General features: G+C 41.2%; 1 protein-coding gene across 12 annotated transcripts in view; it reads left to right on the top strand.

Annotated features, from left to right (window-relative positions):
* TACC2 (transforming acidic coiled-coil containing protein 2) overlaps positions 1-14,544 on the top strand; it is a 235,694-nt gene that overhangs the window by 118,072 nt on the left and 103,078 nt on the right. For 11 of the 12 annotated variants that reach the window (XM_050958914.1, XM_050958913.1, XM_050958906.1 and 8 more), the window contains 2 exons: positions 874-942; positions 3,274-3,414. In XM_050958914.1, the coding sequence (XP_050814871.1) occupies positions 874-942; positions 3,274-3,414 (210 nt within the window). The remainder of the gene's footprint in view (positions 1-873; positions 943-3,273; positions 3,415-14,544) is intronic. The other variant, XM_050958909.1, reaches the window with a different exon arrangement.

Genomic DNA, 14,544 nt, shown 5'->3' with positions numbered 1-14,544 from the left:
GCTCCAGCTTCATTCAGGTTAGCTTGCTAAATGCAGCAGTGTGGATATTGCAGCATGAGTGGCAGCTCAGGGCTAGCCACCCGAGTCCAAGACTGCCCGACTCCTGGGGTCCAAGCTCCCATGGCTCACCCGAACCGCCACCCATGCCACAGTGTCCACACTGTTGTGTTTAGCTTGGTAATTTGAGTGGAGGAAGCACAAGTTTGTATGCCCAGGCTGGGAGGCTCGCTCCCAGCTGCAGTTTAGACAGACCCCGAATTCAGTCACCCTGACATCATTGCTGCATGAGTGCAACAGCTAGTAATGGCAGACAGGTCTCACTCTGCACAGACCACATTCCCTCTGGCCTGAACCCAACTATGGGTGGTTCAACAAGTTACACAAGAAATGAGTTGCACGCCCATGCTAGCAGCACTTCATCCCACTTCTACGTCCCGAATGATTGTTTTATCTGTATCGAAATCACTCTGGCATTATTTCCATAACCAATGAACAGAGCCCAATATAGTTACCAGCCCCACACAGTCATTGTGGGAATTTAGTCATGTTTTATATAACCTTTTGAAAAATGCAAAGTGCTCTCTAAATGTGAAGTGTTTGAAAATTGTTTTTATCAACATGGCTTATGTCATAGCCCATACAAAGTAAACCATCCCTATTAAAAAATCAGTTTTGGCAACTAGTTTCATTTTGAAACATGCATTAGAAATGACAATAGACAAAATACGTTTCCATGGTAAATGTTTCTCTTTTATGTGCAGACTTGAAGGAATGTTGGTGGGAGAGAATCAAAAAGTGAGTGAGTGAGAGGGAGAGAGAAAAAGAGGGAGAGAGTACTGTTGTAAGCAGCTCACTGGTGTGCCTTTATTTCAGAATATTCTTGCAGTATTTGGGAGGGTGTACATGTATTGAAAAACACCCCATGAATCTTAAGTATATTTGGTGAGTTCCTGTCTTGACTAGCCTCCTTGTGCATTTGTTTCCTTTTGTGATGCTCTGTTTACGCTTGTAACAGATGTTCGATGCTCACTTATTTTTGGCAGTTTATTTTTTGCTTTTTGTATTTTTTTCGAATTTTGGTGTGACCCTATATAGTCATACAAATGCTGTATATATTTGACATTATTACTATATAAGGACAAAAGCCGTTTTTAGCTGAGGGAAGAATAGTAAATGAAAAAGGAAATAGCTTGTTTCTTTCAAAATGTGAAACTTACTCCCAGAAGAGATCAAAGTGACTGCAGATCTCGCCACTTTAATACATATACACGCATGCATGCATGTCAGGAGACTAGAGAATCCTATAAGCCACCAAAGCAAGTTCTGCTTACCTAAAGAGAATAGTGTAAAATGATCTGTGTTGTTGCCCATGGCTTTTTACCTGGTTTTTGTCACTTAACTATAACCTGGTTTGGTTTGATCTGTACCAATAGTTGTTGTCTTACACTGGGTGTTTTCCTGCAAGAACTATAATTACTTACACTAAACTCCAGAAGAATTTTTTTATTCTGCATTAGAATAATCATTTGCAGACAAAGGCAGAAAGAGTGTAGTTACTAAATGGTTTAAAATTATTAACAGATGGAAAGGAGCCTGATCTGGAGAGACAGGATGGGTTAGGACAGCACTGCATGTAGCAGAAAGGAAGCCTATGAGCAAAGAGGGCAGGGGATTTTTATTTATGTTACAGCGGCATGTTCTGACTAGTTGTATTGCTGTTCATTTTATAAAGCCTGACAGCATTCTTTTTAATTTTTACATTTGGTTTATGATTTTGTTTTTATGATGCTGCAGATGCATTTGTATGCTAAATGGTGGTCTTCTCTCTAGTTAACAGAACCTGCTGTGCACATGCACTGCTTGTCCCTTCCTGAGTTTTGTAAGTTGCGAAGTTGAGACATCTGTTGCCAGGTGGGGTTTCATGGAGGTTGCTCTAGTTGAGGAGGAAGGCTGTCTCCCACAGATCAGCAAATCTCTGGATATCTGCTTTATATCTGTGGGTATCCCCAGATGCAGATCTCTGCGGATCATGGATGGATGCAGATCCAAATTTTATATCAAGAGCCCTGCAAATCTGCAGATACACACTTTATATCCAGGGACATAGATATCTGTGGACCATGTTTGAGGATCAGATGCGGATACAAATTTTGTATCCACAGAGGGCTACCTATCCGCATTCCAGTCACTTTTGCGTACATTCTTTTTGGATGCAAATACAGGTGTTGACTGTGCAGTGGGTGAAAGCCTATTTCTGGAGGTATTACATGTTGGACTGAGTATTTGAAAATATCCTAATTGAAAGCTTAATTCTTTCATGGTTTAAATGCAAGGCTCCCTTCCTCCCCACTGTAGATTTAAAAAAAAAAGACCATTCTGAAAAATTTGGACAGCCGGACAAAGATTGGCTCCATTATCGCAACACTTATATTCAAAGGTGTTCAATGTTGTAACACGAGATTCCTGTTCTGATTGCTCGAAAATGGAATAAAGACAACAGTAATGTTTTGTCTCTGGTGTCATGCCTGTTTCTGCAGTTCTTAAATGTCCTGTGTCCTTTTCACTGTACACTATCCTGTGGCTTGTCATTTAAAAAAAACAACAAAAAAACACCCCAACAAAACTGCAGCTGTTACTTATCCCCAGTATTTTTCCTGATATAGTCAGGAGAGGGCACTCCGTTACCAAAATGACTTTTTTGCCATCACCATCATCCTTGAAACCCCTGTTGGCTTTTTAAAAAATGTATTTTACCTATTTTGAAATTCATGAACTGAAATCTCATATGTATTCTAAACTCAGCACTGTGAAACTTAGCAACATGGTGGCAGTTGCTTGGTATGAAAACAATACTGTAGATCTCTAACCCTAATGTTTTTATAGTGAGAATTCATTTAGTTCTGCAGCATATTGAAAGTTTCAAGAAAGAAATCTTTACTATTGTTTTTTAGGATTGGAAATGACAAACTGCTGAACTCTCAACCTCTTGGGGGTGTTGTGGGGATTAATTATGGTTTGCAAAGTGATTTGAGATCATTGCATAAAGACACTATACAGCAGAACTGCCAAGTAGATAGTTAGTAGCTATTAGCTATTTATTTATTCTGGGCTCTCTCTATATGTGGGAAAAGAAAACACGGCAGACTCCTCCAACAAATCAGTCTGACAGTAAGCTTGTGTCTCAAGAGTAATTTGCAAATGTTGTTGAAAACTTCTTGGCATTGATGACATTTTGCAGAGGTTGTTATTTATAATAATTGAATTGTTTTACAGCACTTCCCAGCCTGGTAGCTGCAAAGAAGTTGAGAACCCTGTTACTTCTGTTCCTGAGGATGCTTCCTTGGCTCCTACACCAGCCGATGATGTAGAATCACTTGCTCAAGACAGTGAGGGATTGGCAAAGGAAATAAAGAGGTATTGTGTAATGATGCGTTTTATCCAACTTCTGTCTTGGGTGTTCCCTGTTTCAGAATATATGTTTGTCCAAATGTAAGTGTCTGGTTGGTAGCTTTTGGGAAGAGGTACTCGACTATCTTGTTTCGCTTGGATATGCACTATTCACAAAGGCCAGGAGAGGGAGCTTGGATTGCGTCAGTCGTGGTGGTTCTGATATTCCATATCTTTTTATATCTTGTGCTAGTGAATTGAGTTACTAAGCCAGATTTTGCATTTTGAAGTTGGATTCAAGAATTGCTTTTCTGATGAACTGTGTATGTTCAGGTCCAGGACAGGATAGTGGTTATGCTTAGCATCATCCGGCATGAACTAGTAAGATATACCTGTCAGGATCTGGGGTGTAATTCAGTTCTGTGAGAGGTTATGTTACTCTTGTCCTTTAACCCGAATGCCTTAAAATGCTCTGCTGCTGGTCCTCCCTGTCTGGATGCGCCCAGCATGCACTGAGTGACTTTGTGTTGAGCAACCCTGGTTCAGCAACTCAGACTCCAACTCAGCCTGCTTGTCATACCACAGTCACACTCCGATCTACACCAGCCTTGGTTCCTAATAGCCAAGTGACCCCTACCCTCACCCTAGTGCTGATTTTCCCCAGAACCATCTACCCTGAATTGTCGAGCCCTCTCCTGGAACAGTCAGAGGAGTAATAAGATCCACTGCTCTTTTAAAGAGAGAAAAACACGGCAACTTATTGCTTTACCCGGAGTTACTTTAAATCAATCCAGTACTGTGTTTGACTTGTGATTTAAAAAAAAGAAAAACAAGTTTATTTAATCTAAAAAGAGAGGTTTTAAGTGAGTACAAGTATAAGGGATGAAGTCACCAATGGTTGCAAACAAATACAAGTGGAAAATACTTTCTGGTGACTACAGTCTTGGATCAAGGTGAAATTCTGACCACACGTCCTCCCAGCAAGATGGCTGACCGCCTGTTGATCAGGATTGCCCACAGAGTCCGAAGTGCTTGGGTCCTTTGCCTTCTTAGGGAAGGATCACTTGGAGTTCTTTGCCCCTCTCTTTTGTAGTCCAGTGAACTTTTGAAATGTAGCCTTCTCAAAGTTCAGTGGTCCTTCTGTGAGGGAAGACACCATGAAGTCTTATGGAGAAGGTTCATGATAGCTTCTTCCAAGCTGGTGCTTTTTACAGTGCAAATTGATCCATCCCTGCAGTCTCTGATAGGCCAGTGAGTGACCACTTGATTGTGACTGCCAATTGTCTGTGATTGCATCTGGATGGAGGCACCTTCTGTCTGGAAAAAAACCTGCTTACTTACTCCTCAGATGTGTCTGGTTGAAACACATTTGAGTGACATCATACTGAGCGAATTCCTAACTTCATATATAACGTTCGCGCATGCATTTTATGATGATCTTAATAACCAGTGTTGTTAGCTTTTGTGTGATATTTGTACAAAATATGCCTTGAGAGGTGTTATTGCAGGAGTGTTAATACAGGGGTGCATAGGGTCACAATACTACAGCTGTTGTCAGTGAAGAGGAATTTAGCTCTACACGTAGAAGAAACCCCTGATATTGGTTTCATGGAAGAAATGTCAATTTATTCCCATTTCCAGGTGAAAATAGTCCTCCTCAAATGTTCCCAAGCTGACTAAAGAGATTTGTATAAACTATGCACTAGTATTTGACAGACTGTCATTTTTGTCTCAGACCATCTATAAGCTGAATTCTCCCACCTGAAATCTAGTAAATATAAGACATGCCCTTGGATATCTATGTTAGGTGCTCTAAATAACACCAGTCAACAGGTGTGCAACAGCAGTGTGGGAGTGAAGGAATGCTCCTATTAGGACATCTGTTAATGGAAAAACCACAACACAACTGAAAATGTAAAGTGGACATACCCTGGACAATGTCTTCTTCCACCCACAGATTAGTTTGGCAGTTTGTAATGAGTACCGTATGGATTATGAGAAACCACATACATCAGTATACAGAAATGTCAAAAGATGCAGCTCTCAGCAGGAAAATTCTCTGACTCACAGATGAAAATGACTGCGCATTATCACTGCAATATTCCCACCTCGCTGATGAACGAAATAGGGACAGGAACCAGTGTGTATGCCACTGTAGTGTAGCAAATATCATTCATGGTACTAATAGTCTGGGACATGTAGCGATGCATTAGGGCTTGTCTACAGTGGCAAGTTTCTGCACAGTAAAGCAGCTTTTTGCACTCAAACTGCAGATGTGTACACGCTGCCAAGCCACTTTGTGCACAGAAACTCATCAGTTGCAACGCTGCAAAAACCCACCTCGACGAGAGTCATAAGGCTGTTTGCGCAGGGGCTCCAGCACTCTATTGCCAGGGTAGACACTTGATTGCTTTCTGTGCTGTAATTGGCCTCCGGAGCTGTCCCATAATGCTCATTGTTTTGAACTTGGCTGCCCAGGAGACATGCACCCCTCCCCTTTCAAAGCTCCATTTCTGACAGCCCTTGTGTGCTGTGCCGATCTGCTCCAGGACACAAAGCAAACCATTAATGTGGAATGCTGGTGCTGTTGAACACAGATGCAGGTGTCTATGTGCATGTGTGTCTGAGAGAGAGAGATTGCTGTGCAGAGAGCCCAGGGAGGGTGGGGGCTGAAGTTGGAGTTTCCCCCTGCCTCAGGACTGGTTGCTTCCTGCCACTGTCTGAACTTACAAGATAGCATGCTGACACACCTTCTGTCCCCAAAACACACTGTCTCGCTCCCCCACTCCATACGCACACACACTCCCTCCGCCCCACTTCAGTTGAAAAGCAGCCAGTAATGTAGTAGGATGCCCATGGAATAATGGGATTGGGAAACCTGCATCATGTGACACTATGCCTGCCCCATGAGGCATTACAAACCCTTCCCAAAGCACCCTGCGGCCAGTTACACAGTGGGATAGCTCTCCCAATGCACCACTCTCTTTGCCATTGCAAGAGCTGCTAATGTGGATGCGCTCCAGCATCACAAGTAGCACAGTGTGGACATGTAGCGGCGGTTTAATTCCGGCATATTTAATAAAAGTGGTATAACTTGTGGTGCAGAAACTTGCCATGTAGACATACCCTTAGTGTTTGAAGCTAGTTATCTGCTCCTGGTGTAAAGTTGACATTGCTGCACTTGAGCAGTGATGGGTGATGATTGTTCCTATTGTTCTGATTTTCCCCTTTAGTTTTTTGTTTTTAAGGTGTGTTTGTTCCATTTATGCGTGTCTGTGAGTGATCATTTCTGCTATCTGTCTTAAACTGTGTCCACTGATCTGATCTGAATGTGAAGATTCAACCTGCAGTAGCATATGGGTAGGATGGGCCTTCTGTTTAATGATGATCCACCATGATACTGTATTGGACCACTTTTTTTTCTTTTGAACCTCTCAAGACACAAAACTCTGAAAGTTGAGGGAAAGAAAGAAAAAGGTTCTTAAATGAGATAGCATAGCCAGCAGGATTGCAGAGATCTGTGAACTTTGTGGAGAATTGTCTGAGTAGAGGATGCCACACTCGTTTTCTATAAAATAAAGCTTTTTCCATATTAAGTGGATAAACTTCTTAACTAAAAATATTGTGTATAAATCTTGGCATCTATTTGTAATCTGTTGACTTACATAGCCTTTCAGGATATGTATACACTGCAATAAAAGACCAGTGGCATGGCCGTGGCTGGATCGGGTCAGTGTACTAAGGCTTGGCATGTGGGGCAAAAACTGCAGTTTAGATGTTTGTGCTTGGGCTAGAACTCCGGGTTCTGAGACTCTGAGAGGGAAGAGTGTCGGAGTCTGGACCCTAGCCTGAACCCCAATGTCAATTGACCCAGGCTCTGAGACTCAGTGCCAGGGGATTTTATTGCAGTGTAGATGTACCCTTAAGGCCAGAAGGAACTTTCCATAGGAGGAGAATTCCTGTATTTTTGTGCTGTCTTGAGGAGCCAGCATAAGAGGATAGTTTTCACTATTAGTTTGTTTTGTACTGCCCTAGACTCCACTGAGATTATGAGGAGCTAGTGAAATTTTCAGTCAAGCCTTAAACCAAGCAAAACTCACAGAGCTTAAGGTTTAATTACAAACCAGAAACGGGCTATTTTTCAGAGACGCTCACTGCATCTTTAACCTTATGGCAAGCCTGGGTTGAGTTTCAACTGAATGTGGACTAGAGTTTGGATCATAGTGGCATGCCAGGCACAAATTGGATGATTGCTTATTATATATCCCAAACCAGGCAAATATAGTGGCTTCACTTAACATTTTTTAGTTCATCACAGCTCCCAACTCAAAGAGAAACTCAGGATACAAAGCTGCATGTGTAGGGAAGAGCAGGTGTTGCAGTGAAAGGAAACCTAAGAAGAAAGCAAGCGATCTTTCTTTCAACTCTGATAGTGCCTTAAATAATTATCCCATTAATAATATAAAATATGCATTTTGACAAAAATTATATGCATTTATATTCCATTATACATAATCAGCTGGCTAATTTATATTAGTAGAGTTGCATAAAACACAATTGAAGTCCAGTCAGCAATGTGGAATCTCAAATATAGGATGACCAGATGATAGGAAGAAAATATTGGGACATATGGGGGAGGGTCCCGGCGGCAGAGCAAAAAAACAAAAAAGCCAAGTGCTGCCGGTGGAGCAAAATATCAGGACAAATTGCGTCCCAACCAAAGATTGGTCGAGACAAATACCTAAATATCGGTATGGTCACCCTACTCAAATATAGGTCACCTACTCAAATATATGTTGCCAAGTATCACGTTTGGACCTTGCAGAAAATGATCGTAACATCTTTTCTGATTTAAAAACAAATGTAGGTGTGCGTTCTCACTGGAGTGTGAGAGGAGAATTTCCCCTAATGTTAATGGAAGTTGTGCTTGCGAGTTGAGGTGAGAATTGCCATGGGACTGTTATACATTGGGAAAGAAAGAAAATGTCATTCTTACAACCTCATGCAAAATAAATATATTACTGTCTAATTACTATTTGCCATTGTAATCAAGCCCCTAGTGTAAATACTCCATGATTCACAGAAAAATGTGAGGTGGTGCATGCGTGGTAAGTCCTGTCAAATCAGCCATATAAAATAACTGCATGAAAATTAGGTCATGTTTCACTTTGACACATTTCTGGCTGGTGGCTGGAACAAGGTGATAACCTGTAAACAATTGCCAAGATGGATCCCTAAGGCATTTCAACATCCTTTTTGATTATGATGGTAATATTATTAGATGTGTTGCAAACACCTCCTAACTTAATCCAATATCTGGGATAACACTATCAAGAGTAAGTAATTTGTCATTCATATCATTCTGTCAGTCTCCATGCAGCGGTTGAATGTACAGCATCAATAAGATCTACAAGAGTAACTTCATATCTTGTGTGTTGCAGAAAACCAACCAACCAGTGCAGTCATCTTCAGTTCTGAAATGTTTTAAATCATGTCAGTGATAGAACCAGATCCTCGGAGCTGTGCTCAGGGCACCTGAATGGGGCAGGAACATAGATGGATTTTTGTTACTGACCTTTCTATATCCACCACATGATCCTGGAAGCAGCTGGAGATGTTTGGTCTCTGATCCAAATTAGAGTAGCTTCAGACCTGCTCTGACTTTTGCCATTAGTAACTGCCCAGCTTCCATGGCATTGTTCTGCTGGTCCAGAATGGCTGGAGTGTAGCTGACTCCCTATCCCAGTGCTTAAGCGAGCTGTGTGTCCCTGTTTCACCACCGGAGCAAAATGAAAGGGACAGATGTAGCCCATTGTTTCTTCTATTACCAAATTGATTCTTAGTGAGGAAAACAAATGCTTATGCATGTGCTTAACTTTAGTCCCATGAACCACCCCATAAGCATAATCTTATGCATAAACTACTGTTAAGCATATGCATTTAGTGTTTCCAGAATTGGGGCCAAAGTCTGTATAAATGTTTCCTACAAAAACAATGCTTTAATTCCTCTTTGTGTGCATAACAGTATGGTGTGGGATGAACATCCAGGCCATTAGGCAAGTACTAAGTATTATTACATTTGATGTAAAACATGCAAAAGGGTTTTAATGACATTGCTGATATAGAAGTGTAACCCACACACCTCCTGGATGTGGTGTTGAGTGAGAGAGCTATCTACAGCCTTAGCAAAGGACCAGTTGGCTTTTAGCTCATGCAGTAGAGAGGTTCACGCACAAAGCTCCAGAGATCCCAGATTCGATCCTGCCTGCCGTAGAAGTCGGGACTCGTCCGGGATTTCAACTGGGAAGTGTCTGGAGCTCAGGACACGCTTCCTCAGCTAGGGGAAATATGTAACCCACACACCTCCTGGGTGTAGTGTTCTGTCTTATCTAGTGCCTCTGAGACCACTTAGAGAGAGGGAGATTAATGAGTTTGCCTTACAGCCTTAGATAAGAGTTATATGGCTCTTAGCTCATGCAGTAGAGGCTCATGCACTAAGCTCCAGAGGTCCCAGCTTCAATTCCGCCGCCGATGCCCATGGTCTGTCAGTGTTACAGAAGCATAAAATAGATCTGTAAAGATTGGAAAAGAAAACCTAAAAATATTTTGCTGTAGACCTACAAAGCTGAATTTGACCATAGTCATGTAACTAAATAAATTGCTTGCAAACAAAACACAAATATGTACCCAGTGATTGCCTGATCCCATTTTTCATGTGCAGGTAAATCTCCTACTAAAATCAAGGAGAGATTTGCGTCCATAATCCAATTTTATCTTTGTTTAAATAAGCAAAAGTTGATCCTGAGGGCTGTGATGATGGTTCTATATGCAAAATACACTCATCCAAGATACTCATGTTACATATGTTAGTATCTTAATTTGAATGACTCTTTTTCCCCTTAGAGATGACAAAAGGGGAAACAATAAGGGGCCAATGAGCTGTGGGGAAGGTATTCTCACTGTGGACCCAATCATGCGCCTGTTGAAGACAGTGGAGAGTTGTCATTGATTTTAGTAAGCTCAGGATTTGACTACATGGTGAGCAATGTATCAAGTATATAACTGGAATGGTCTCTCTTTCCAGACACCATATTTCCAATTTTCCTTTTCATAAGCCTAGAGAATCAGATTATGCTGAGTAGCTGGATGGTTAGGGTACCTCCATCTTGCTTCATCTCTGATATCTGAACCAGTGTCTCAGTAGTTAAACGCATATTGTAGCAGTCACAATTAGATCAAGTTATGATCAGGTCAGACTGATTTTCATGGAATTAATTTGAATTGTTGTAACACATCATCTATCTGAAACCAACAGATACTTGGAAGAACTTTGTTACTTTTACAGTTTGCCCCTGCTCCCTCATTATTGGCTTTGAAAAACTATTTTCATAAGGCTTCCCTGGAAAGTGGTAAGGATACTTCATTGGAGTTGCACACAGGACTTGACATGGAAGTTACAGAAGCAGGTTAGGTTCAGTTGGTGCTGTAGTGAAAGCTAGTTTTCTGCTTTTCTCGGGCCTTGGAGGATGACTTGCTTCAACAGAATCAAGATGTATCCTCTTCACATTGCATGTCTCCCTCATTTAGAATCACCAATAAAAATAATCCTAGAATCAAAGATTACTTTTCATTCCTCTCTGGCTTTGATTACAATATCTAAAGCAATGAAAAAAAAAGACATTTTTCCCCCCATGAGTGAGTTTGACTCTTTTAGAAGGGATGGATCATTCTGTTCGGTTTGACAAGTGTACTGAGCAAATAAGATGGAAATTACACAGCGGATATACAAATGTAAAACAACAAGACCTTGGTGTTACAAAGTGGCTTTTGTTAGAAGAGAAGTAGAATGGTGTGAATGGGGTCATGATAAACCTCTAATGTGCATCTAGTCTGCATGATGTGTAAGTGAGGTGAATATCTATAATAGCAACAAGAAACAAAACAATGTGCATTTAAATGATCACTGTTTAGTGCAGGAGAATTAGAACTAAGAATTATCCCCATGACATAGGACCCTGGGAAGCTGTTCACCTTCTTCAGGAGCATAGAATAGAAACTACTCTTAGGATCATAGAATATCAGGGTTGATAGGGACCTCAGGAGGTCATCTAGTCCAACCCCCTGCTCAAAGCAGGACCAATCCCCAACTAAATCATCCCAGCCAGGGCTTTGTCAAGCCTGACCTTAAAAACCTCTAAGGAAGGAGATTCCATCACCTGCCTAGGTAATCCATTCCAGTGCTTCACCACCCTCCTAGTGAAAAAGTTTTTCCTAATATCCAACCTAAACCTCCCCCACTGCAACTTGAGACCATTGCTCCTTGTTCTGTCATCTGCTGCCACTGAGAACAGTCTAGATCCATCCTCTTTGGAACCCCCTTTCAGGTAGTTGAAAGCAGCTATCACCCCCCCCCCCCCGCCCTTATTCTCTTCTGCAGACAAACAATCCCAGTTCCCTCAGCTTCTCATAAGTCATGTACTCCAGCCCCCTAATCATCTTTGTTGCCCTCTGCTGGACTCTTTCCAATTTTTCCACATCCTTCTTGAAGTGTGGGGCCCAAAACTGGACACAGTTCTCCAGATGAGGCCTCACCAATGTTGAATAGAGGGGAATGCTTCTGGTGTTATCCATCTTTAAAGTGTACCTTAGCTGGAACAAATTGTATTGGTGAACCCAGAAACTGCCAAATCCCAAGACGTTTCAGTTATCAGCCAAATTTCAGCTTTAGTTTCCCATGAAAAATAAAGCAAACACTTCCCCTACATGTTTTGTTTTTGTCAGAAGCCAATTTTTTGTAGAGGAAAAAAAAATTGTTCTCAACCCTCATAGTTCTTCCCCTTCCCCCAGTCATGACAGTGAGTCACAGCAATCAAAGTACCATATTGGTCTGCTCCTCTCATCCTGCTTCATTATTTAATTCTTCATTCAGAGTAGGGCTCCTTCAGAATCCCTCCTGAAAAGACCCAGCTGGGCAGGGCTCCCTGAGGAGAATACCACTGCTACTTAAGCTGTCCATCTCTACAGTGCTCTTGGCTCGATCTGGTGGAACCTTAGACCTAGAGATGTGCAAAATGCTTGGAAAGAAACCTGAACTCAGACGTGGCTCACTTTAAAGACTCTCAGCCATAGAGCTGGAACTAGGAGTGCTGGGGGTGCTGCTACACGCCCTGGCTTGAAGTGGTTCCCATCATATAAAGGATTTACAGTTTGTTTCAATTGCTCTCAGCACCCCACTGTACAGATTGTTCCAGCACCTCTGATCACAGTTGGTGACATACAGTAGCATGATTTAAAAGAAATTCCAGCTGGATTGCATGCTCATTGCAACCCTAACTTGTACTCAGCACTCTTTATCCCAGTTGGAGAGGAAGGCAAAGGAGCAGGTGGGGAGCCAATGACAGCATAAATCTTCAAGGTTCCCCCATATGTCCACATGATTGGAAAGTCATATCCCTTGTTCCTTTGGTGAAACTACAGTCTACGATTCTGTACAGTGAATTGGTAAGTTCCCATCCTGAGGTGTTCCCTGTAGGAGGGGGTGATCAGGCCCATAGTGTTTTACCACTCTGTAGATTTACTTTATTTCCTCCCTAAAATATCCTTTTGCCTTTAACATGTGCAACTATTATTTTATGAGTCATAATTAATTGCTAGCTCATCTAAAAGACACCAGCTAGAGCTGAAGTCCCAGAAGACCTCATTTGCATGCCTTTTTGTTAGCTTTACAGTGGGTTCCAGACACAGAATGTTTCAAAGACTATGTTGGTATGCTAGTTCTTTCATAATGTTTAATGCTATTGATTTCACATTCAGTTTAGATTCAGCAAAGCCCTTATCAGCTGAACTTGGCAAACAGTAATCAATAGATGCATTTTTAGAAATATATTTTAATCAGATGTCCTTTTCTTGTGAGTTGCAATGGTCATTCTCATTATATCCTTTTTATGTACTTAAATATTTTTTCTTTGAATTGACAGGGGAAAATACGTTGAACATGTTAATCCTGTTAAATTAAAAAGCCTGATATACTCTATTTTTAATTAATTAAATGAGTACCAGTACAAATGATCCGACTATGCATATTGCATTAATCTAGAAGAATGATACGCAGCATAATTATAAATGCTTTATGTCACACATCTTTAAGTTAATGGGTAACTTTGACAATTAGTATGACTGTCCTATATCATTGGATGGTGATATTTGTTGTTTGCATTAGTCATGTATAGACACTCCAAAGAGGATTAGGGCCCCATTGTGCTGTACAACCACACATGAAGAGTTCACAATTTAAGATTCCAACCCTGCAATTTTACCGCGCTGGTGGACCCTTTCCAATTCTGGAGTTTGGATCTAAACTGGAAATGGTTATATCCTCAACTGCTTTAGAGCAACCAACCTTTGGTTAATAACCAAATCAGCTGGCCCATTGTGCCAGAGACACTTTACTCTTTTTTTGTTTGCGGCGTAATCAGATCGAATTCACCACTGGCATAACAGGTGATGCTCCACTGACTTCGTTTGGGGTTGCCCCTGCTTATACAAGGTTCCATAATTTTCACACAACAAGGAATTCAAACAAAATATTCTAATTACAAACTATGGCAGGGCTTATAATGTTTACATCATTATTCCCAGAGTACCAATACAGATGGATGAGTCAACTGTATATCAGTGTTAGTATTCTGATGTCATTTCAAGCCTCAAGTTGCTTGTGCTTCTGTGATGCCAATCAAAGATCCGAATTTGTAATTTTGTGTTTCATCTAGTTGCATTTGTTATCCTCATTAACTATAATCTGCAGATCTGTTTGATCTTTTGTACAGTATTTCTGCAAAGATGTGGGAGTTCTTTCATTATGGTTTAAACTGTTCAATCCTATTGGCTGGTCCACACCAGCCACTGTGGGGAGCATAATCTAAAACAGTACTATTTTCCCTTTTTGTCGTGAGTAGTTAGCCAATATTTGAGGCCTTGCAGGGTTGTTTCTGTTATGAGATGAAAGATGATACAAGTCAGGTATTGATTTGTTGCAATCATGTTTATTCACAAAGTCTTGTTTCCCTGAAGACAATAGGAACAAACAGGAGGCAATATCCTTGTTCAGAAATCCAAGTCCACCTTTCTAGTGAGTACTGTGCCCTCAAAAATTTGTCT

This window comes from Gopherus flavomarginatus, chromosome 6 (assembly GCF_025201925.1).
Source record: "Gopherus flavomarginatus isolate rGopFla2 chromosome 6, rGopFla2.mat.asm, whole genome shotgun sequence".
Lineage (NCBI taxonomy): Eukaryota > Metazoa > Chordata > Testudines > Testudinidae > Gopherus > Gopherus flavomarginatus.
This window is presented reverse-complemented; position numbering and strand designations above follow the sequence as displayed.